Source organism: Oxyura jamaicensis, chromosome 15, assembly GCF_011077185.1.
Source record: "Oxyura jamaicensis isolate SHBP4307 breed ruddy duck chromosome 15, BPBGC_Ojam_1.0, whole genome shotgun sequence".
Classification (NCBI taxonomy): Eukaryota; Metazoa; Chordata; class Aves; order Anseriformes; family Anatidae; genus Oxyura; species Oxyura jamaicensis.
The window spans coordinates 4,119,757-4,145,461 of NC_048907.1; the positions used below are offsets into that span (position 1 = coordinate 4,119,757).

A 25,705-nucleotide genomic window follows, 5' to 3' on the forward strand; every position below is an offset into this window, starting at 1 on the left:
CAGGGTAAAGGGTTGGACACAAAATGAAAATAGATGGGCTACTGAAATGCCTTTTTTTCCCCATTAGATGTCATTAGGAAGGAAAGTAATTTTATGCTATTATCACCTGCTGGCACGTCCCACAAATCCTCTTTCCACCTAGGTGCTGGCTAGGCGTAGGCCTTATCCACCTTAAAAGCCCCCAGTCTCAGCACAGGAGCTGTGGCTTCACAAGGAAACAAAAAGAACTCTCTAGCAACAGCTTCAAAAAAATTAAGAGCAAACTGCAAGGGCAATAAGAGAGCCAAAAAAACAATTTTACTTCTGTTCAAATACTTAACATTCACCCGGACTCCTCAGAGGACATCAAATATAGCATCTTCACAGTAAAACTCAAACAAGGCATTGCCTTCCCACCTGATATTGTATGCTGTATGCATGGGAATGTCAGCATGCTTCTCGCTCAGACTGGAAAATATACACGTTTGAGCATGTCCTGTGGTGACGACACCACACAATTGCCTGGGACTGAACGCTGCTGACAGCTTATCTCCAACAGAAGTCACCACCTGCTTCACATACCAAAGTGCTAAAAGGAGATGCTAATCAGCCAGTTCTCTGCTCCAAAAGCACAGTTCTAAACCTTCCCCCTCAACACATAAAATCCAACTTGTTGGAACAGTAGAAGTCTCACCCTGGACTCCCGTGTAAGATCCCCCCCGAGGCGCAGCTCAAGCGCACGAGCTTTACTCTCTGCTTCTCGAGCCTTCTCCTCCGCTAAAACACAAGAAGAAAGAACAGTATTAACCATCTGGTACAGACATCATATCATCAGGCATTCATCTGAGGGAAGACATTTCCAAAGACAGGATTAACACATATAAGGGAGAGATGACGAAGTAGCATAAAAAGGTACAAAAGGAAATCCTACATGTGAGAGGATACCATTGAAAAGACATCTTAAACTTGATCAGCAGTCACAGTCAATACTGGCATAACAGCAGCACTAAACTCTGTAAAAGCACATTTATAGGAAGGATCTGTATGAAAGTTAGTGAGGAAGTGGAAAGAATAAGGATATAAGTGTCCCTGCCTGGTCTGCACAGAAAGTGTGAAAGCTGAGAAACTCACACATTGCCACACAACAAAAACTGAGTTCAGAATTGAAAAAGAATTACAAAGAGGTAATTTCCTTGTGGAGCCAATGAAAAGGCAATAAACCTTTGAAATGTGTGTATCTTTGCTATTCACTAAGCTTTGCCTAGAGAAAAAAAATTCTGTGCTATACACAAAATAGGACAAAGAAAACCTACCACTACGTCCAATCTTCTTTGCATGCCCAAAGTTCATCACTTAAAAAAAATTTCCCTTCCTGCCTCTCTTCCATACTACCACCAAGACTATCTGGCAATTGGTAAACACCATCCTATATCACTTTACATTCATTCCAAAAATTTCATTTTCAGCGGAGAAATTCCTTCCTAAAATGGAAACACAAGCAGCTTTGTTAAATTAGTGTACTGGGTCTGGCTGGGATGGAGTTAACTTTCCCTGCAGCGGCCCATATACTGCTGTGCTCTGCACTTGCAGTTCGAACAGCCCTGATATTTCACCAGTGTTTTGTCTATTGCTGGGCAGTGCTGGCACAGCACCAAGTTTCTCTCCAAACCCCCAAAAGCCAATACACTGGCGGTAGGCAAGAAGTGGGGAGAGGACATCACCAGGGCAGCTGACCTAAACCAAACAAAAGGGACATTCCGTATGTTTGATGGTACTCAGCAATAAAAGTTAGGGAAGGGGAAGGAGAAAGGGGAGCTCTCATTATGAAGACATCTGTCCTCCCAAAAACCGATATACATATTGAGGCCCTGCTTCCCAGGATGTGGGCAAACATTGCTTGTTGATGGGAAGAGTAGAGAATAATTATTTTTCCCTCTGTGCTTTTGTGCAGCCTTTGCTTGTTGCTTTTTTTTTTTCCTTCTTCCTCTTCTCTTTAATTAAATCATTCTTATCTCAACACCTGAGTGGTTTTTTTTTTATTTTGTTTTGTTTCTTTCCAGCATACTTTCTTTTCTTCCTCTTCTTCTGAGGATGGGTAGTGAAAGAGTAGCTGCGATGGAGTTTAGCTGCTCAGCAGGGTAAAACCATCACAATTAGCAACCCATACCTTGCATCTGCATGCTCTCCCATCCAAAAGCACATTGGCTACAATCCTCTAATATATAATATACAATTCATATATAACATCTCATACAAGTTCAAGATTCCTCATTCACTACAGGTTTTCCCCAACATGGGTTGGGAAGACTGATTTGTATGCTAAATTTATGAAATTTAACAAAGATTTATGCTATATATATGTTTATGTTATTTCTATATCCTGAATGTCCAATACTGTCAAATTTGGTTTCTCCTGAGGAGAAGACGTAAGAAGGGCAGACTAAATGCACAGAAGGTAGTCTTGAAGCAAGAAAAAAAAAAAATCAACACCCAGATCAATCACTATATATCAGGTGAGAGAATAAAAATCTGTGTTTGAACAATTGCCTCAAGAGGAAAGTAACAGAAGGAGAAGAGAACTAAAAAGCTAAAGATAGGCAAAAAAGTGAGAGCAGAACAATGGGATAACAACTAGGTGAGGCTTCAGGTGGAGCAAGTGGAGAGCTGTGCATTTAAAGGGTTATTCTGTACCTGTATTCCCTATAGGAAGGGGTATTAGGGAATTATGTAAATTCCCTCCATTGCATAGAAGCAAGTCTCAATTGCCTGAAATCACTGTAATAACTAACTCCCTGAGCAACCACAGCGATCACAGAAACAAGCAATCCAGGTCATATCCAGCAAGATAGCCTCTTTTATTCCTTTCTTTTGCTACAGCAAAATCAGCATGTGCATGCATAACCCAAAGACTCACCTATCCTTGCTATGTGCTCTGCTTTCTTCACCTCTTGCTCTGCACGGGTCTTGAAACGATTTGAAGTATATTTGTACATCCTGTGATGATCAGAACTTAATTAGCAATCTCAGCAGTAAGGTCAAACCAAGATTTCACCACTGTATTCCTGGAGAATAAGATCTTTGTATTCTACTCTACTTTTTTAAAACATATTCAATAAATGAAGGAGGTTTACATATCAGTAACTGGGCATTTTTGGAAGTACTTAGGACATATCTTTAAGTCAGAGATGCTTTAGCTGTAGCTGCAACCACAATGCCCCCTTCTATGTTATCCAGTGGAGGTGCAACATATCCCATATTCTTGGAAGAAATCCCAGGTTAAGGGGAACAAGTTCAGAAGTGAAAAAGAGGACGGAACATATTTATAAAACTTCTCCAAAACCTCCCATTCTACATAAACACCCCTTCCTTTCTCCTGCAAATGGCCATCTACGTATGCAGTTTCACAGTTCACGTCTCTAAGCAGGGCTAGCTCAAAGCATTTAAGTAGTAAAGGAATTGTCTGAACACAGCTTCAAGTTGCAGCTTCAAAATTTCAGGACATTTCCATATGCTACACATGTGACTCACAACCTTGTAAAGCGTGTTTGATTTGCAGTGACTTGTTTTACCTTCCCTGTAGCATAAAACGCCAAATGCAGATTGCAATCTAACTATGACTATTGTAGAATAAAAGAGGCAAAAGCTCATAAGTATGCGTCACTTCTACGTAGAGGTCTATAACTGGGGAAAGAGATGATGCTAAGGATGATCACAGCCTGCAAGAACACAAGACACCTTGGACATGAGGTTTTGGAAGTATCCAAAGGAAACTCCTGTATGAAATATATTTTCATGGAGGGAAAAAAAAAAAATGAAAAAAACTCTCCAGCATTTAGCCAAAAGTAAAAGCCACAAAAATGCTGTTTTTACATATGGGAAAATGTAAGGACTTAGAGCTTGATTGACCACCTCATTAAAGTAGAAGGAAGCAGCACATTTAAGTCCCAATGAGATAAGATTCCCCAAATGAAATATAGTCTATCAAGATCCATGAAAAATCACCTTGCATAGATGAAAAAAATTAGTTATGTATGTTTCTGTGGGTGAGCACATATGGGCTCAGATGTCAGAAACAGTCTCACTAACAGAAATCCTTTATTCTCAAATCCAGTAAACTCAAAACACAAGCACAGCCCACTTAAATACAGTTCTGCATCTAGTAAACTCCTTTGCTGCTACTCATAAGGACCTCCTCATTGCAGGTAAAGCAGATGCACACTAACTCTTCCAGAAAATCACCCAATAACCAGGAGATGCAGAGTAAGGTTGTGTGTGGCACAGTCTATTCAAATCCACTTAAAAGGTGATTTAAGCTACCTGGAGCCAAGAGCCAGAACATATTCTGAAAACCAGAACTACCTTCAATACGCTGGCATAATTACATTACCTCATCCACGTCCTGACTTACTTTCCTGGGTGGGAGGGAACAGGGTGAAGCTGAATTATTTCAACACTTAACTCTTGAGACAGAGAAGTACCTGAGCATGACCACAGACAGACTGCTTTAGAAAGTGAGGTACACCTCACCTTTCAAACAGGACACACAGAGCACAGCTGTGGAACAACCCATACAGGCAGTTCCAACCCCCATGGCAGGGGGGTTGGAACTAGGTGGTCTTTGAGGACCCTTCCAACTCAAACCATTCTATGATTCTGTGTTTGCTTTTAAAGGGAGACAAACTGCACAAGCTACTTTTGATTTACAAAAGCATTAGATTTTCCATTATCTTCCTGTTTTTCCATGATGTCAATCCTTTAATCGTGTGATCTGTTTCTGTGGCTTTAGCATAGAGTTATGCAGCATTCACACAGAGAGCAAAATGCTAAACCTCTTCGGTAAGGAAACTCCTGCACACATATGCAGGCTTCCGGTCTAACACTTACCTTGGCTTGTACAAGCAGCAGGAAAGTCGCTTGGTTTGTACTTTGTGTCCGTTTATGAATATCCTCATTCTAGGATCAATATAGAGCACAGCAGCATAGGCACGGAAGGAGCGGCGCTCAGGCTTTCTGTAAGAGATGGATGTTTGCAGATATTAATCAGTTTGTTCAGCATTTCACTGTAGGACCACCTGGAGACATTCTCCCTATTATATCCACATACCTCAAAGATGACCCCATCAATTTACCACCCGAATAATCAATGTCTTATTTGCCAGAGTGCTCGTCCTTGTCCCTCCTCTTTCCTTCACAATTTTTCCCCTTATTCTCTGGTTAAAAGACAGCCATCACATACTACTGTCATAGTCTCATCCTCTACCCAAACCAAATGAGTAAGTTTCTCTGTTGAAAAAATTTGTAAGATTCTTACTTCCCAATAAACTGCTACCCAGGTTCCAAATGACCAACAGAATCACCTCCCCACACTACTTTTCACTATCCTGTGACATATCCTGGCATACAGCAGGATTCACATCTCATTCAGTTGAGTCATGTCATCTCACAGGCATCTTCTCCAAAACATGCCAAAGATATAACCTACCTCTCAACAAAGAGAATGAGGTTCTTTCCATTTTAATCACCATTCAGGTAAATTAAATGAAGTTCTACTTTTACTTTTTCAGCCTGTCTTCTGCAGTGATTTTCTACCAAGCTGTGTATTTTTAATTCTGTTACAAAACACTTTACTTTACAAAAAATGCTGTTACTGTAGACATTGTGGTAGCTTGTAAAGGATGTTCTCAATACAGTTAGAAAAAGGTCAAATCTATGAACTGGACCACCTAATACTAAGTGCCCCACTTTCTCTTGCCCTTGAGTTAGTTAGGAGTATGCTCCAAGAGAAACTGCACTGATCGAACACTGAAATAGTATCACATGGAAGAAATAGCTCCTTCCATTCATCAGTGGTAATCATGAAAGCTCAGCAGCATGCACAGTGCAGGTCATTGAGGCTGGCCTGCACAGAGTATTTTGTTGCTGTTCATTTAATCAAACTGAACATCAGTTTGGCAGTGGCACAGAGTCATTACCCGCTGCCATTCTGACAGAAACATCTTTGACTGTAGAAAATTAAACCTATAGCTGAGGGCTTCCTCCCCTTAATACAGATAATTAAAGAAGGGTATTGAGTTTGCTGCTTTGACTAAGCTGAGACAAGTCAAGGCAGAAATTCACAGCAAATACAAGCGTAACATCTGTGAGCTATTTACATGTATAAACTCCAAACTGCTGAAGAACTAAAGAACGTCTAAATTCTCCTACTCACCACAGAAAGAGAAGCTTTGAAAAAACCAAACATATGCACACAGCATATAGCTAAACTCCAAAATATAGTTAGATCAGAATCCAAGGGCCTGTAACATCAGTCATACTTACGTTCCCTCTGGGGGTGTTTCTGCCATCTGAATATCTTGGAGGTCAGAAGTCACATCCAGCTCTGGCTCTCCATTATCCATTAGCTTGAGGTTAAATATGATCACCAAGGTGCCTAAGCAAGCAAGAATTTGATTAGATGAATCCCACCCAAACCCCCAAATTCATTGCCCATGACCAGCACCATAGATACATACCTTTCTCACCACGGATCTTATTGAACTGCTCCATCACTTGCTGTTCTGATTTGAAAGGGGAATACTTGTGGATTAGCTCCGTCTCAATAGCAAACTTCTCCATGTTGTCAGTCACAGGCTCTCTGCTCCGTGCATTCCAGGTGGGCAGTGGAACAATGACCTGCAAATATCATTGTACCAGGAGCAATTGAGACCTACCCACTCTAGTCAGCCATTTACATGGAATAAGGCTGAGGAGTAGCCCTTCCTAACTTTTCAGTTGTTTGCACAACTGTCAAATGCTCAAAGACCTTTCTTTTCCAGCCTCCAAGTTCCTTTTCTAGAACATCTAGTCTTATATGAAACCATTCCAAAGTAATCTGTGTGGTATTGGCTGCTCAGTGTTAACACAAACAATATCATTTTTACCTCTTGTAAAAAAAAACAAAAAAAACACACACACAAGTTTTGCTTCTTAAAAAAAAAAAAAAAAAGCATCAACCTCTGGGCTCAACTCTTCTCTTGAGCTGAAGAATTATTCTTCACTTATTTTTCTTATTTCATTTTTTGTTCGTGGTAGGATTCTAATAAGATTGTGTTCTAACCAACACAAAACCAATAAAGAATTACAGACTGCAGCTGCATATCAAGGACAGCGAGTCTCCTTATTTTAGGATTAAGCTCAAGCCAAAACTTCTAGCTCCAGAGGCACTATGGAACTACATTGCTGCTAGCTAGCCATTAGCTAGCTAGCCATTAGCAAGCACTGCTCCCTCAACAGCTTCTTTGTGCAGCTCCCTCCACTGTCAAAATGGAAAATCCTTACATACCATCCCAGTGCAAAAACATAACTTCTCATTATTGGCTATGCCTTAAAAATACTTGCCCTTGAGCACAAAAATACTTCCGTGTTAAGAGTTCAGATACAGAACGGTATCTGAACTATCTGTTGAAGATACACAAGTTCTCAATATTTGGATCCATACTGATTTTTGACTTAAAAAGATGTGAAAAAGAGATGCATCTGGAGTTTCTGACCTATGGGTCAGAAATCATACCTTTAATCCTCTACAGATAATCAAATATGAACAATAAGTTTAAATACATCTCAAAATCAAATTTTGCAGGAAAGGAAGACACAAGAAAGTCTGGACATAGCCTGAGCTCAGCATAAGCAACATCAAGTGATATTAAGCCCTGCAAACCCACAGTAGTTTAGAGAGATCTCTTGAACAGATTTAAAACCAAAAGGAAAAATCAGTCATGACTTTGCAGATCCCCTACCAGTGTATCCCCAAGAAAAAACCATACACTGAACAAAACACAGTGGAAATCCATACTGACAAAGGCTCTCCTCCTTCAAGAGCTGGGTGAAGTTCAGATGAGACAGCATTCACCATATTACTTCGTTACAATACTTTTGTGTACAAACCTCATCGATGCCTTCTTCCTCGTGGAATGTCCGTGACAAGAGAAGGCAAGTCATGGTGTTGTTTTTCTTTGTGAAAAGGATGAAGTCTTTCCCAATCCGCATGGAACCCCTGGAGAAAGATTTCAGGCATTATGTTATACTTGATGACCGATACTTTTCAGCAAATTAGCAGAATTTATGCTAATTCTTTAAAAAGCAGACCAAATTATGTTTTCATTCCATTATGTTCAAGTAGGAGACACCAAAAACAGATTAAGATGGGTAAAAAGGCTTAAACAGCAGCTACCTTCTCTCTCTATTATTCCTTAAAATAAAATAAAAAAATCTGGACATTTTCACAAGAAGAAATGCAACTCTCTAAATTATTTCCCTAAAGCATTTAACACTAATCACAATTAAAAAGTGCAGAACAGAACTTTCCAAACTCATACTATGAATAAAGTTTAAAACAAAGGTTTTGTTTTTAAATCTGAAAAAGTTGACTACAGTGAGATGCAATAATAACCTTCAAATATAGGAGCAGAAATGTAAGTCAGTGAGAAAATGAATGCAGCCTTCATTTCGCTGTACACACAAATGAATAGCAGTAGACAAATTTTTGGGAGACAATATATTTTCCAGTGTGACAGGAACATTAGCAATTCAACTTATCAGCTAACTATCACAAAAAGGACAGTCCTCCTCCTCCTGACTCTCATATTCCCAGTAAGACCTTCCTTCCCAACATTCTCTTTTATCCTATCAGCCAACTCCCCCAAAAACCCTTAACAGAGAAGAATTAACATTTCATCAAAAGCTGGATCAGGGGTTCTGTCAGTTCATTTCTCTTTAGATTCGACCAATGTGATAGCAAACATCTCCTTTTGCACATTTAGGCTTCAGTCTGCAATTCCTAGCTGCAATATAGTATGTCGCTCACTCAGGTTTAAGAACAGGCAAGAGTTCTGCCCTGGAAGAGCACAGGTAGGATCTGAGATCTGTCCTGCACTGAAGCTGGATTGATGGTATCTCAAGACCCCTTCCAACCCTCCCTGCTTTCTATTCTCCCCCAGGTATCTATTGAATCCCACAGATTCCCCCACTAGGATGAACATACATCAACCACAATGAGACCAGAAGCATAAGGCAGAACAGACAATCAGAATAATCTATAAAAGTCCTCCAACAGGTTTTACAGTTGTGAATGGTTTTTCTCTTTCATATCAAATCTGTTCCAATCAGCAAGATTTACTTGTGTTCATCTGTCACTTAAATCCCACCCCTCCCCTCATTCCCCTTCATCTCTACGCGATTAATAGAATCATGGAATGGCCTAGGTTGGAAGGGACCTCAAGGATCATGTAGTTCTACCCCCACGCCATAGGCAGGGATGCCACCCACTGCTCAGGTTGCTTAGGACCTCATCTAACCTGGTCTTGAACACCTCCAGAGATGGGGCATCCACAATCTCTCTGGACAACCTGTTTCAGTGCCTCACCACCAGACAACCTTCCTAGAGAAAGGCTGCAGCACTGTTTTGCTTTGATTTTACCATTTGTCTGATATCGACATATTAAGTTGTTGGTTTTTTTTTTTTCCTCCACTCTTTCATTTTTTCCAGCTGATCTATATCCCCTGAATCACTTAAATATAATGGAAAACACTGTCATCAGTTTGAACACGCTTCTCTGCTCATTCTATCCATAGAGTTCCTGCATCCCAAAACATATTATCTTTCTTTAGATTTCATCTCCAAGTGTTTTTCTGGTAAAAAGATACACACCTCCAAGCAAAAAATAAAATAAAATAAAATACATTTGCTATCTCATCTCTAACCTCCATAATCTCACGAGGCTGGCTTTTAATACCTACGATTTCAAGCCGTTCCCATACTGCCCAATTTGCGTTGACTCCGGTGATCGTTTGGCTGATTTACCAAATTGAATAACACTGGCAGCTTCATCTGGAACGAGAGACAGGTAGCAAATCCAAAGTTTGTTTTAATATACACAGAGGCACATCTTACAATGATGAGTAAGTTTGTATTTAAATAGCACAGAAAGACTGCTGCACGGAAGAGGCCTCAAGTCCAAGCCAAGTTCTCACCCTGAAGCTCTGCCGTCCAGCCCCATAAGACCCACACTGGTCATTGGCACTGGCATCAGAAGTTTTGTACAGATGCTGTTACACTGACAAAAGAAGTTTTAAGTTTCAGACTAGACCAGTACCCCCATCTGAACCAGGTAAAGATGTTTTATTTTTACAAAAAAAAAAAAAAAAAAAAAGTCAACAAGATGATCTGTGGTATTAACCACAATTACCTATGTGCTCATAAATAAACCAAAATCCAACCCTGGGACACTGCAGCTCTGGTTTTACTAACACGACAGACTCAAAATCCCTGGTACTAGGGCGTAAGTCACTAATACAGAAAGGTCCTGAATTCAGAATAAACTGAGTACATTTTCTTTATGCAATTGAGCTGAACACTACTTCCAATTAATGCACTAGTAAGACAAAAGCTATTTTTTTTGCAGTAGATTCCTGGACAACCGACAGCAAGACAGCTACGAGTATAAAAGCAGTACCAACAACTACCACAGGAAATCAGAGCATTTTATTAGCACGGGACAAAACAAAACGGTATGACAGTTTCACAGATGAGAGGGTCTGTCATTTTTAGTTCAAGCCTTTCCATTGTTCAAGGTATAAAGCCTTTTAATATCATCCATAGGACAGAACAATTGTACTCCCTTCTGCCAAGAGTTAACAATCGTTTCACCATAGAATTTACTGGGAGAAATGAAATGCAATTCCAGAGATGAGGGAACATGAAGTGCTTTAACAGGAACAGCCATGCAAACAGGAAGGCTAACAACAATCACTACCCTCAATGCACATACAAGCTGCAAGGGAGGAGGGGACAACTATTTCAAATACAAATTTTGACTGGACTGCAGTACGTCTTCCCTTTCCTCAGCCTACTGTGGCGTTTTCTTGCCAGCCAAAGCAAACACAAGAAGATTATCTCATATTTGGAGATCTGGATTTTTTATTATTATTATTATTGTGTTAGTTTTAAAGCCTAGTCAGACAGGGGTATATGGGATATTCTAAGAAGAGAATATTACTGTCCCCCTCCCCCCCTTTTGCTATACTAAAAGTTGTATCAACAGCTATTTTTAAGAAAAAAATCAGAAGCCTAAATAAGGAACAGAGTAATTGCCTGAAGCATTTCCTCACTCAAAAGGTGAACATATGGTTTATCATTCAGTGTCGGAAATCTAAAGCCACCCTAAAAAGGTGATTCTTCTTGGGAAGAGAAGGATAAACAATGCCCAGAAGAGGGGACTCCTGAAGGGTGAGGGAGCTTCTCTCTCTGCTAAAGTTTGTCTTTGGGAGAGATTTAGTCTTTACCCTCCTTCCAAAAACCACGGTATAATTTTTTTTTTCCTCCAAATTTTTAGTTAAGGCTCTAGAGGGAGTTTCACTTACAACTATTTTAGTCACACTGTGTTCATTTTGTTTTGTCTCAGAGTTACTAGACTTTAAAAATAAACTCCCTGGCAACAAAGAGAATGTTTACGTGATCTATGCCAAACAGACAAGAAAAAAAAATAATCTGAAGGAATTCCATTAAGATGATAGATTGATACTCTAAACTCAAGAAAAGGAATCAGGTCTTAGGTCTTGCACTCTGAGTACAACAACCCCATGCAATGCCACAGGCCGGGGGAAGAAGAGTGGCTAGAAAGCTGCATGGTAGAAAGCGACCTGGAGGTATTGGTTGATAGGTGGGTTAGTATGAGCCAGGAATGTGCTCAGGTTGCAAAGAAGGCCAACAGCTTCCTGGCTTGTATCAGAAATAGCGTTCCGAGCAGGACTATGGAAGTGATTGTCCCTCTGTACTCAGCTCCGGTGAGGCTGCACCTTGAATACTGTGTTGAGTTTTGGGCCCCTCACTACAAGAAGGACATTGAGGTGCTGGAGTGTGTCTACAGAATGGCAACAGAGCTGGTAAAGGGTCTAGAGAACAAGTCCTGTGAGGAGTGGTTGAGGGAACTTGGGCTGGAAAAAAGTGGCTCGGGGAGACCTTATCACTCTCTACAATTATCTCAAAGAAGGTTGTAGTAGGGTGGGTGTTGGCCTCTGCTTCCAAGCAAGAAGTGATGCAACAAGAGGAAATGGCCTCAAGTTGCATTAGGGTAGGTCTAGGTTGGATATTAGGAAACATTTCTTCACTGAAAGTGTTGTGAGGCATTGGAACAGGCTGCTCAGGGAAGTGGCTGAGTCACCATCCCTGGAGGTATTCAAAAGACAGGTAGATGTGGTGCTTAGGGACATGATTATTGGAAGACTTGGCAGTGCTAAGTAAAGATTTGTACTTGATCTTGGAGGTGTTTTCCAATCTAGGTGTATTACCCTCTGTATTCACATTATTTTTTACAAGTACTCCATCTAATCACAACATATTCAAACAAACATCTCATATGCAAAGTATCTTATTTATTGCGTGTAGGAAACCAACTTAAAGCAAGATTATTTCCAATCAACTTTTCCTTGGGACAGTGGAGAAGGGAGAAGAAGTTCTGAGATCTTTCATTACCTTAACAACTACAGATACAAACCAACTATTTAAGGGAAATGACTGAGCACAGCTTGTTATTGAGAAACTAGTTTCATACAAGTTCCTACAGAGACCAAAGATTTATTTCTAAAATCCATCAACACAAGAGGAAACTTCAGTGTGCTAACAAGACTGTAGACACACTTACCCTTAGAAATATGCAGACGACTCTTCTGACACTGGTCCTATAAGTGTCATTGACTACACACTAAAGCATGTATGTGTGCTTTTAAAAAAGTGCCAGAATCCCAAATACATTTAAACACTGTTTTTCACCGAAGTATGTCTTGAATACATAATATTTGAAGAAATACAAGATCTAAAAAGTAATCAAGACTTTAGTACTTAACTGCATCCAGTAAAACAAAAGCACTTTTGAGCTCCCAAACTTCAAAATATAGCTTAAGCTTACTGGAGCTGGGATAAAAAGCAAGTTAAAGACTCATTTGATTTTAACATTTAATAATACAGTTACAGATTACTTCCCGAATTAGTTGTAATACTTCAGTCTACAATCTGTTTTTGAGTCATTAAAATCATGCAACACCCTGAGAGTCCAAACAGTAGGTTAAATTTTTCAAGTCTAAGTATCCTCAGCAATGACACCACTGATAATATGAGAAATTTCAACCTGAGACGTGCAGTGTAAGATCTAGAGTTTGGTTTTCTAATTGACTCATATTTAGTCCCCCATGAAAAAGCTAAACTTTTGAACCAGTGCTATGATCTTGATATTTCCCTGCGGGATGCACTGCTTTTTAAAAATTACCTGTACTATGATGACACTGAATCCTCAAATATTTTGAAGAACTTTGGACTACAGCATAAGATAGGAAGACCGCAGTTTAAGTACAGATGTTGCCAAGCAGAGAGCTCCTCAAAGGAGGAGCTGCCATCTTCAAGATGCAAAGAAGGTGGTATGGATTAACAGTACTGTTCACTGATGCTAAAGCATTGCATGAAGGCTTTACTTCTGGTAGATCCGAGAGTGATTTACATCAGTTCTTATGATGAGGCAGACTTTCATTTATTATATTCTTCTCATGCTCCTAAGATTTTATACTTTCAAATATTGATCTCTACCACAATGATAATGATGAAAGAACAGAAAAATGCTTTCGAAGTCAAGCTTGAAATTTTTGTCGTGGCACACTTTCATACTAGAGACAAGATAAACTAATTGCTCAGCAGCCCCTAACATACTCAGAAACCTTTTCCCTTTTCTGGCTACGTTATTCTCCCTCCTGCCCCAAGGCCAACTTTGGTATGCTGGAAAACTACAGACCAGGCTGACTCATCTCTATAATGAAGCACAACCATTTTCTTAAGTTTTCTGCAAACTGAAGAGGTGAAGAGTTTGATAAGTGATACAGCATGAAAAAGACAGTGAAGAGTCAAGAACACATACCCAAGCACAGAACTTCCCTCTTTCAACAGGACCAAGATGTTAATTCAGTTTCAGCCATAAAATGAAACCTCATCTTGAAAATATAACTTGTGTCACTTACTTGAATCCATTCCAGTCCCATCATCCAAAAAACACAGCATGAATCCACCTCTCAGGTCTTCTCGGTGTTCTATGAGAGAAGAATTATTCAATACTCCCATACAGAAATTTGAGCTTCATAAAATGGAATCAAACTAAACAGTGTTCATGAGAAAAGTAATGCAATAAACTGGACTTCCATAAACCTAATACGGCTATGCTCTAAAAAAGGCACCACTTTTTTTTTTTATAACAGAATGACTAATTTCTCCTACATTTTAACTTCCATATAAATATATGCTACAACAACGGTGTATTGTAAAAGCAGGTTTCCTAAACACCCAGTACAAACTGCCTTTTACTTTCTTATCTCACCTCAGCTGAAAACTGATCTAGCATACTTGCCTGAGTTACTTGTAAAGGCACTACTTTTTGAAAGCTAACAGACACTGGGGCACAGGACAAAAAGCAACAAGCATAAACACCTTCACTCTTATTCTAACAGGCACAACACACATTTGCAGCCTAAATCCAAGTTGCAACTCGTGACTTGACTGATGACATGCAACAAAGCAGCAGGAGTGACTTACCAGTATAAATGTCTATTCTTGTGGCATCTGCATCTCTACAAAGCCATAAAAACGCAGTCAGTATTCAAACGTCAAATAGAAATGAAGCTAAAAGCCAGGCACATGCAATAGTTTCCAAGATAAACCAAGTGCACAGATCAAAGTCCACAGAGGCCTAGCAGACAGCACTAACGGACAAGTAAAACACACGTTGCTCCAGTTTTTGCCTATTTGAACCCAAACTCAAACAAAAAACACTGTTACTATACATGATTAAACCTAGTTACAGTGAATATCACTGACTTTTTAACAAAAGTCATGCTAAGGAAAAAAAAAAAAAAAAAAAAGAAGCACACATTTCTGAGCTCCTTCCTGTATGCAATCAGCACCTAAACATTTTCTGTCAAGCTGCCTATCAAAAGCTTAGTAACTTCTGCATAAAACTCCTTCCAAATACATTCACGTTTGTCATAGGAAACTGTCATTAAAAGATCATTTAATTAAAGTAATTCATATGCTCTATCCTCCTCTATCTTGGAAAAAGTAGCACATACAGCACTATTGTCGCCTTCTCACACCCATTTTTTAAAATTTTTTGCTAAGTGCAATGTATACCTTCACATATCTTTGGTTTACTGATCAGAAGTCTGCAGTTGTGCTATTGCAATAAAACCCTACCTCCTAAATGCCAAGTCACTTTGTTTCATCCTTGTATCTCTAGTCAAATAAAACTACTTTTCCCAGAAGGCTGACAACGTATAAGCAGTTCCTACTCTAGGAAGAGACAGATAACGAGTCTGAAGAGAAAAAATAAAGCCTCAGTCTAAAATAAGCTACATTATGTTGTAGAAAAAGTGCAAACAGCAACAGCTGCTGATCTGAGTTAAAACGCAGTTCAATACATAGGCGCAGAGTCCTGGCTAGCTTCCTATAAAGACTTTTTCCAACAAAGAAATGTTTCAGCTCAGCTCCTTACATTACTAACTGCATAGTGTGCATCAATTCACACTTGATGGAAAATAACCTCAAAATATTTCCACAATATCACATCATAATATTTGATGAAGCTGAGGGAATAAATATGCAAAGCCTGGTATGCAGCTATAGACTGCAGTATGAGAAATTGGCCTAAAACCTCTGATTTCCAAGTACCAAGTCTCTCACTTTTCACAATTGCTCTACTTGTTCTTGCTCTATTTTTCAACATCCCACTTCTGATTTCATTTTCATCCTACCACACCAGGAGCCAAAGATTATTGAAGGATCTTAAAGTCCCAACTCCAGTAATTACTATTTTACCAATTTATTTAAACAAAAAGGGAGAGTTACTTTTTTTTTAAATCTTTTTTCTAAAGAAAAAAAAAAAAAAAGGCGTTCTAACATTTTCCTTTCTAATTTTAGTTATTCTATGATTCATTCAAACTGATCTTGTTGGGAGTCCAACTTTGTTTTTTAGGGGTTGAATGTGGCAGTGTAAGAGGACCAACTGAAACACGCTGTGTTCAGTTTTGGGACCCTCAATACAAAAAAAAAAGACATAGAGGCCCTGGAACATGTTCAGAGAAGGGCTGCAAAGCTGGTGAAGGGCCTGGAAGACAAGCCCTATGAGGAGCAGCTGAGGGAACTGGGGCTGTTTGTTCTGGAGAAGAGAAGGCTCAGGGGAGACCTTACTGCTCTCCACAACTACCTGAAAGGAAGCTGTGGGGAGCTGGGGGTTGGCCTCTTCTTGCAAGTAACTAGTGATACAAGAGGGGATGGCCTCAAGTTGCGCCAGGGGAGGTTTAGGTTGTAAAATAGTTGACATTTTTTCTCAGAAAGAGTGGTCAGGCATAGGAATGGGTTGCACCGGGAAGTGGTAGCATCACTGTCCCTAGGGGTGTTTAAGGAAAGGTTGGACGTGGTACTCAGGAACACGCTTTAGTGGATGACAGTAGTAGGGTGATGACTGGACCAGATGATCTTGTCTTTTCCAACCTTAATGGTTTACATAATTTGCTATTGATATTTACACTAAACTATAATGAGGTTTTCTAGTTTTGATTTTCTTAAAGTCTACTAGAAGTGGAAATTGCTCAAGATCTCCTAAATAGACTAATTAAATCTTTGCCTAATTCCCAAGGGAGATTCAGTAGTCTCAGAAACATACCTGGCATTATCCACAAGTTCAGCAAGGGCACCAAATAAGAACTCATGGGTAGTTCTGCAACAAAACAGAATCAGCATGGTTACACTGACACGGATGAGAGACTTTTAAATAAATACTAATATCAAACATATTTTAAACAAATCAAATAATGTATCTACAATACCAATGCCTGCTACTGACACAAGACTAAGAATTAGTGTTTTACTATCTGCTGGGAGCAGATGCTCAGCAGACATGCTGCCCAATGGAGAGTCTATTTCAGCAAACCTGATTCTCTTTATGTTCTGAAAAACATCGTGTGGTAAACACAAGCATTCGTAACAGAAAGTTATTGACCTGTGAACGAGACATTGCCTATGAACAAGAGACAACAATTCATATAAATCCTCAATTATTCACCACATTGCCAAGTCTCTTTGTGGCAACTAAACACTGTCTCTATGTAAAATATGGACAGATTAATATTACATGTAAGGTTCATCTCTACCATGCACATATTCATATTCACATAGCAAAAGTTATTTCTAACATGAAGAAGTTTCCAGATCCTGGTAGACTTCCAATGGATGCAGCTGCTCCTAGTTCAGAAAAAGACAATCTTCTGCTACCACTGTACCACACCACCTTCCAAACTCAATGCTAAAATCATCCAGACAGCTGCCACTAGCACAGTCATGAAAGCTATGTTTAGCTTCTAGCCTTTTAACTACCATATTTTATAAGCAGCACCCATTAAAAAGGCTTTAGTTATATACCTTAACCTTGAAAAAAACAACCATGGTGAGGAAACAGTAGAGCTAGTAAAATGATTCCAATATGTTGCCCCCAACATTAATTGGGTCTTCTCCACTGAAGGCCCAACTTCTTGATGCCTTTTCAAAATCCAACAATAATTTCACATGTAGATGAGACGTATCTACCCCAATATTAACTGCAGCTACAATACCTGGAGAAACAGTTGATCTTGCTGAACCAAATAATTTAATCTACCCAACAAGAATTTATGAAGTTTATTTTTTCTCCAGAATGGCTGATGAAGAGACTGAATCCTCAGAAGATGTTTATCTACATATTTCAGTTTGCATGAAACCTCTTCACATACAGCCTGTTTTCATTACTATACAAAAAGGCCAAACAAATTACACCTAAAAATCAGATCTTCAGCTTTAACAGGTACGAAGGTACTTCCCACACATAGAATAAATGGCTGTCCAGGATGCCAATAGTTACAGAATAAATTTCCATATTCATCTTCAATGTCATGAACTCTAACCCCATCAATGTAGCTCCAAGTTGAGATAAAATACAACAGTTTTCAAAGTTATCACTGGAACTACAAGAACGGAGTTTTCCATCTCTCTAAGCTTCCACTTGTCCATAAAGAAACAGGTGACAGAATGGAAAGAGTGTTCTAAAGATATCATACCAGTCAGAAAGCTTTGTTGGAAGCTCAGACCTGGTACTCCTTCATTTGAGCAGGATCTCCAATACACATATTTCAAGTGCTCCCTATCATTTAGTTTAACCCTACCAATCAATATCCCAGAAACACATTTAAAAATTAATCTGTGTCAGGGAAAAAACACTAGTGCTACAGTATCCATTTGTTTGTAACTATACTTCGTAAACAGCTTTCACTCTACAATTTAAAGAACACTTAAAATCAACGAAAAATGTTACAGGGATTTCCAAAGAAAGATATTGGAATAAAATAGCTGAAAAAAATATCAGAATATAAAAAAGGCAAGAGAAAACCTTGTTTCTAAATGGCATGACACCATACCCATCTTAAACAGCTACCAAAAATTGAATCTCTTGTGCTGACCAGGTAAAGTGAAACCTTGCCACAAGCAAGCAAAATCAATTCAAGCTATTTACCACTAACAAAAACGTATATACGCTATAATTATCTTGTATTAAGTATATTAATCTCAACACTAAGACTCCTGAAATGTCCCAAATTATCTTGTCAATATCTAATTAAAGTCACACGTTGTGCTTGGCCTAACAAAAACTATGATCTAGCCTTACAATCAAGTGTGCCTAAAATACCTAACATCCATCATTATCAACTGGTAGCAATCCTCTCCCCACTCCTTGGGGGGGGGAGTGGGGAAAAAAAATTATCCATTTTATTGCAACTTAAGTTTCAAAAACACAAGCCAAGGTGTTGGAAAAATGAGGCTGTAAAAGCTTGAACATAACCTGGACATACTTAAGCATAAGCTAGATCATCATCATCGGAGGCAGTATCAACCTCAATCAAAGCACTAGAAATACAACCATTACTGATCATAAGACTGATTAAATGAAACTTGGGGAGTCAGGAAGAAAGCATTATTAAAATCTGCAGCCTCAGTGACAACTTGGAATAAGAGGGTTGACTTTGAACCCTCTTACAACTTCTACCTTTCATTCAAGACAGCTCCATCCATGCAGGAGGCCAAACTGGGCAAGGAACAACAGAACAGGGACATCTAAGCCTGCCAGTATATTTATCACAGAATCATCTAGGTTGGAAGAGACCTCCAAGATCATCTAGTCCAACCTCTGACCTAACACTAATAAGTCCTCCACTATTCAAATATGGGTTACAAAAGTCAAGTCAGACAACTCTAAAGAACGTGACCAACTTCAAGCATGTCTACAAACCATTTAGAGTAGCATACCAAAGTGCAGGAAGGAAAAAAAGAGGCAGCTTATGTTCTGAGTTCAAGAATCATTTCTGTTTGAACCCAGCTGGACTTCCAATCCTACATAGTCAGACAAGTACCTAATAACTAATGAAAGATGTAAGACTTTGTTTGTTCTGAAGGAGGCCACATCTGGGAAAATATTTAAGTTGAAAGTTTGGCATCTGGGTCAGAAACAAGAGCTATCCTCTTGTAACTGCATTGCTTCAAGCCAAAATACAGAATATCCGCAAGAAGAAATTGAGTGCTGGAGGGGTGGGGAGATGTTATTTGTCTATTACTATTTGTCTATTCCTCAAGTCCACCCTTCAGTTATTTTGAAGTCTTCTCACCTGAAGAAACTTCTACTCAAGCTGTATTTAACAGGGGAATTCTGGTTACAGAAAAAAAGAAAAAACTCAAGTCCTATCACAAGTTAACTCTTTCTATACCACACTGTTTGAAGACAATGTCCGCTCTTCAGATTTTAACAAGCTCCTTCGATCGTGCATTACAAATATTCAGAATATACAAAAAAAGTTGGCTGAGCTGAGATGCATTTTTGTTATCATCTCAATGAATAGCCCTGGAAGCATCTTAAAGCGGCAGCATCTCACTTTCAAGGAAAAAATCCCAATCATTATTAAGATAGGCAGGTAGCTTTGGGAAGTCACCATAAAGACAATGCACTGGTAATTTTCATGTGCTTATGCTCTCCAGCTTTCATTATAGCACATATACAAGAACTTTCACATAGCTCACCTATTCAAGTTCCATAAAAGTACTTGGAATAACAGCATTAGTTGAGAAATAAATAAAAATCAATTGAAGTGCTTCAGGTACATCCTGTGAAATTTGCCATGAGGCATGAAAGCATTAAGAATGCATTTAAAATATCAGCTGTAAGTCCTCAAGTCTGAGGACAAGACGAACTGGCTCCTGAAAAGCACTTCAGGGCATACCTTTAGATATATCACAACTTATCTTTCAAAGAGCCTAAAAAAAGGAGTAAATACAAGTCATGGTTTCTTCCTTCTGCTGCTCAACACTGATGGCTGACTTTAAACTACAACTTAAAGAAATTCCATGTTATGAAACATCACTGAAGCGAAATTTGAGATGGTATGGTGTTCCTCAGAGAGCAAAAATAGTCTGAAAGACAAGCCTCCGTTATCAAAAACCCTATGCTGTTCTTAGGTTGTTGTACGTTGGGTTGGTTATTTTTGTTGGTTGGCTTGTTGGGTAAAGACAGCAGCTGTTTATTTGCTGTTTGTTTGGTTTTGCTTTTAAGAAGTATTTCCATTCTTTTCCACTGCTCTTCGTAGGGAAGCATTGGCTTATGCACTGATCCCCATGATCTCAGAAGGCTCTTTGCTCACAGTGGATGCAAAGCCCTGGCTTTGGCTTATTCACAATTGTTAGCCTCCAACTCCTAACAATTTTATAATGCAGCACACTACAAGTAGACGAGCGGCGTATGCAGGACAAGAAGTACAGTGGCAATACTAAATAGCTTTATTACTTTAGGGCAGGAACAACACCATCAGTCTTTCCTGTGGCACAGACTTCATCTTCTTATTAAGCACAGCCAGACTCCTGTTGTCCTACAGGCAAATAGAAGCCATCACCAGAGCAATTCCATAGTTTTCTAATACGTACGAACATATGCCTTCCACAACCAGACATGAGAATTTCAGAAGGCAGCAACAGCACCAGGAACTTGACTCAATGTTGTCTTATCATCTTCAGGCACCAGACTGCTTACTTCACGTGCAACTGCTACAGGCCAAACCAGAGAGCAAAACCACTGGACATGGAACCAAGGGTGACATCAGGTTGTTACTACCTTACTCTTTTGTGCAGAACCCCTTACTTTCCTGATAGCAAAAAGAATTTGATAACGTTCTTGGCACGCATGAGACTTGTCTCAGTCGTTGTTCTTGTAGCCATATCTTGCGTTACCAACAAAAACAGTCAGATCTGCTTCAAAATCAAGCTGACCAGTTTTGTGCATCAGTAGTCCTTAGAATGCTGCAGACCGCTGAGGTCCCTAGTTCTAAGTTTGCCTTCACACATTGAAAATAATATGCAAGAGATGAGGTGGCACTTGGTATCTTCTTCTACTGATGGTAACATTGAGTCAACTCTTCCACAAAACGTTAGAAGACAACCTGACACTGGTCATCAGTTGATCAAAATGATGAGATGCCAAATGTAGTTCATGTTTCTTCTCCAAGACAGTTTGGCCAGAGCAGGCTCTTTCTTTAAACTCTTCTGTTTATGACACAGCGATATTGTTGTGTTTTGTTTTTTCCAACAGGCACGTCTCAGGTGGATGCTTAACCACCCTAAGCACCCGTTCCCAGCAGCACTTCTCATTTTCTAGACATGCACTCAGAAGTAATAAATCTTAAAGCAGGTGAAATTTTGTCTCTTCCCTGGAGATTTTGTATCGGGGCCTCTACAGTGAAAGAAGTCACAGCTACTTCAAAAAGCCCATCTGAAGATTCTCATGATCCTGCTTGAAATATATTTCCAGGAGACACTCAGGCATGAATGAAATGAGCCGCCACGGAAAGATGATGGCCATGACAATGAACTGAAGCACAAGGTTTCTCCAAAGGGAGACTGCTGCAGATGCAAAAGGCAGATCTAGAGGCTATGCCCTCCTTCCCCCCATCGTGTATCCTTTTCAAGAGACCTGCGCTGTCCGGTTACCGTCTAAAACCGCACGCCGCCTGCGTTCAAGGATGCAGCTCTGCTTCGGGGCCTTCAGACGACTGAACCGCGCAGAGCTGCTCACGAAGGCGCCCCGGGCTCTGCGCTCCGCTCCTCCGGGCCTCGGCCGCCCGCGGCCTCACTTACCTGCCCCGGGGCGCCGCAGCGCGGTTGAGGCCTGACCTCCATCGGGCTGCGCCCCGAGCCCGCCCCACCGCCGTGCTGGCGGCCCCGCGCCTGCCCGCCGTGCTGGCGGCAGCTGCGGCCCGTGGCGGTGCAGCCCGGTACTCACGAGTTGGTGTGCAGGTACTCGAAGGTGAGCTGCGCCCGGTTCAGGCTGCTGTAATTGACACACGACATGGCGGCGGCCGGGCCGCGCTCCGCGTGCGCGCCCTCGAGGCCCTCCCCGCCCGCCACCCCCCCTCCCCTCCCGCCCCCCAGCCGGTCACCGCCCTCGCCGGGAAGCCGGCGCCATGCGCACGGACCCCGCAGGGCCGCGGCCACCGGCCGATGCTGCCGGGGTGCCGCTCCCCACCCCGCCCGCCCGCCCGCCCGCTCGCTCCCGCTTTGTCTCCGCCGCGGTCACGACCGCGCCCCGCCGCCGCCGCCGCTGCCGCCGCCGCCCGCCCGCAGCCACCCCCTCCGCGGGGCGGGGCCGGCCCCTTCCCCGCCCGTTCCCCGCCCGTTGGGCAGGGCCGCGGCGCGTGACGAAGGAGCCATGGCGGGGGCCGCTGCGGATTCCTCAAGGCCGCAAGAGGCCTCGGCCGGGGAGAGGCGGCGGCGGCGGTGGCGGCCGGGGTGGTGGGGGGCGGCCGTGTGCGGCCCCGCGGGTGACGGGGCCCGCGGCGACCCGGCCGGGACGGTGGGAAAACAACGGCAGCGGGGCCGGGCAGCGGCGCCTCCGCCGTCCGAACCTCGGCGGACGGTGGTGCGGATGGGCGAGGGCACCGGCACGGGACCAGGAGGGGCCTCCCCCGGTGTCCCGGGTGGCAGCGGGGCCCCCGGCGGAGCCGCGCAGCGGGACGGAGTCGCGCCGCAGCCGAAACCGGGCCTGGAGGCCGCCGGCTTCAGGCCCGCACGGCCGTTGCTTAGGTTAACGCCGCGACTGCCGGTGGCTGCTCTCGCTGCTGCTGAGAGCTCTGGAAGGGCGTTAAGGAGAAGCAGCTAAATTTCACCGAGCTTCTTAAAATAGCTTAGCAGGGAGGGTGTGTAAAATGCTCTTGTTGCGTTCCTGTGCCTTCGGTTCGTCTCGAAAGCGACAGAGCAAAGTGGTGCTGCCTTCCGTGTGTCCTGCGGACGTGTTGTTCCTCTCTGAATCACAGGCAGAAGCCATGGATCCTGACGGCCTGAATTGCATGGCTGAATACTTGGGTTGCCCAACAGAAAAATGTATTGAATTCTTCTGAAATGGACTTTGAAGTGGGATGACTGCATCTGTGTCTTGGATAATAGGAATCTGGACAATCCGAAGGTCCAAAACTTGAAGGAATTCAGTCTACAGAAACTGAGGTGGCGCAAACTGCATTGGAGCAAGGTGCTGAAAAGCTAGATCTAATTATCTAATAAGCTTAAAAGATGAATGGCTGAAATGTTTGGGTTGCTTGTCTCCCATTTCGTTTGCAACACGTTCTGTCTGTGTGTTTGTGTGCAGTGTGTCCCCAGACACATCTGCAGTCCAAAGCTTCTGCAGCTTTTACTTGGGAACTTTGCTTCCCAGCATAGGATTTAGTTCTGTTCATCCTCAACTCAATCAGTTCAAATCTAAATACTCCTTTAAGCCCGCGAGTCCTGTTATTACTGCTGAGGCGGACTGCTCTCTGTGTGCATGTGTATAGTGACTTTTTGATGACTGCATATATATGTGCAGTGATTCTTTTAGCCCTTCTCTTTGAAAAGCTGTGTCTGGCAGAACATCCAAGCTGCATGAATGCATTTAGGAAAATTATTGACAATAACAGTGTTTAGATGTCCGTAAGTTTAAGTCAGGAAGTATCTGCTTGGGTCTTTTAAAGATTGTAGCATGGTCCATCATGCTCAGCTTTCACTGCATCACATTGCACTCAATATGAGAAGCAGATAGTCAAAAGCAATGCAAACCAAATCAACATAAGGGCAAAGTAGATATCCAAATACATGTCTCTAAGGAACATGAACCTAAAACTTGTGTGTCCTGTCAGCCTTGCCCTCTTTGGTACTCAGGATATCCCCTCTTTTCCTAACAGGAACTTAGTGACAGTCTCATCATCTTATGTTTGGGGAAGAACAACGTTCCTTTCCTGACAACAGTTTAACAGCTTCAAGAGAGCATTGTGTCAGTCTGCAACAGCACAGTTGGATGCCTTAATTGATGCTGCTATGGAATCCCAGGACTGGGTTGGATGCCAGTCATAGAATCACAGAATCATAGAATATCCTGAGTTGGAAGGGACCCTTAAGGATCATCAAGTCCAACTCTTGACACCGCACAGGTCTACCCAAAAGTTCAGACCATGTGACTAAGTGCACAGTCCAATCTCTTCTTAAATTCAGACAGGCTCGGTGCAGTGACAACTTCCCTGGGGAGCCTGTTCCAGTGTGCAACCACCCTCTCTGTGAAGAACCCTCTCCTGATGTCAAGCCTAAATTTCCCCTGCCTCAGCTTAACCCCGTTCCCACGGGTCCTGTCACTGGTGTTAATGGAGAAAAGGTCTCCTGCCTCTCGACACTCCCTTATGAGGAAGTTGTAGACTGTGATGAGTCCTTTCCACCTGGCCTGTGGGAGAAGACCAGCACATTGCAGTTCCATTTTATTTCGTCAGTCCTCGGCTGGAAATTACTCTTTTCCATCCCACCAACTGGTGGTGGTGACTTCCAAGTCATTTTCATTTTATCCGACAAAAAAGAAATCAAAAATTCATTTTTACTTTTTTTGTAGCTGCTTTCTGGTAGATTTCAGATAAGTTTCTGTCTTCTGCTCTTCGGCTTCTCTTGTCAAAGTCTGTAAAGGTTTATATTGTTGTTCACTAGCCCTCTGAGCTGCCAGACATCCAAGGAAGAATGAAATTACCTTTGACAAAACAACACTGGATCCCACCACAGCTCTGATTTGGCCACAACATAGCTATTCTTTGATAGGCAGCCTTTCAGTGAATGGAGATATGATGCGCTCTTTTTGCCTGTGTGCCCCTCCTGCAAACTGTTCAGTTCCTTTGCTTGTGAAATTGAAGTCTTCCCATTGCAAATTCACTTATATCCTTTTCTGGGCGTCACTTTTATCTCAGGAACTGTCTCTCCCAACTTCTAGCAGTTCTAGGTCTCTCTGTTACATCAGTTTTGACAGTTTTCCTTTTTTTTTCCATCTGCCATCAGCACCATTTTCTTGAGTTCCTGTTCAGCACATGGGTGTGTCTGCAGACATCTTACACCAACAGGCAGAATGAATCTGGCATCTTCCATCACTTTCTTTTCCACAGATGGCACAAAGTCATGCACCCCCTCACTTTTGAGCGGCTGTTCAGTTGCAGTAGAAAGCAACAGCTTGCTATGATGCACACGGCTATCCTGATAAGTGACCTGCGGAATGGTGGCTCAGCCAGCCAGTGCAGGCTGGGGCTTGAGGCGAGCTGT

The 25,705-nt window shown here is 41.7% G+C and overlaps 1 protein-coding gene across 2 annotated transcripts in view; it reads right to left on the bottom strand.

The window, feature by feature from the left end:
• MORC2 (MORC family CW-type zinc finger 2) overlaps positions 1–25,705 on the bottom strand; it is a 47,469-nt gene that overhangs the window by 11,656 nt on the left and 10,108 nt on the right. For both annotated transcript variants that reach the window (XM_035340752.1, XM_035340751.1), the window contains exons 2-12: positions 22,392–22,500; positions 16,710–16,763; positions 14,585–14,619; positions 14,017–14,085; positions 9,754–9,844; positions 7,903–8,011; positions 6,492–6,651; positions 6,298–6,409; positions 4,864–4,989; positions 2,894–2,973; positions 674–756 (exon numbers count right to left, since the gene is read on the bottom strand). In XM_035340752.1, the coding sequence (XP_035196643.1) occupies positions 674–756; positions 2,894–2,973; positions 4,864–4,989; positions 6,298–6,409; positions 6,492–6,651; positions 7,903–8,011; positions 9,754–9,844; positions 14,017–14,085; positions 14,585–14,619; positions 16,710–16,763; positions 22,392–22,459 (987 nt within the window). In that variant the 5' untranslated portion in view covers positions 22,460–22,500. The remainder of the gene's footprint in view (positions 1–673; positions 757–2,893; positions 2,974–4,863; positions 4,990–6,297; positions 6,410–6,491; positions 6,652–7,902; positions 8,012–9,753; positions 9,845–14,016; positions 14,086–14,584; positions 14,620–16,709; positions 16,764–22,391; positions 22,501–25,705) is intronic.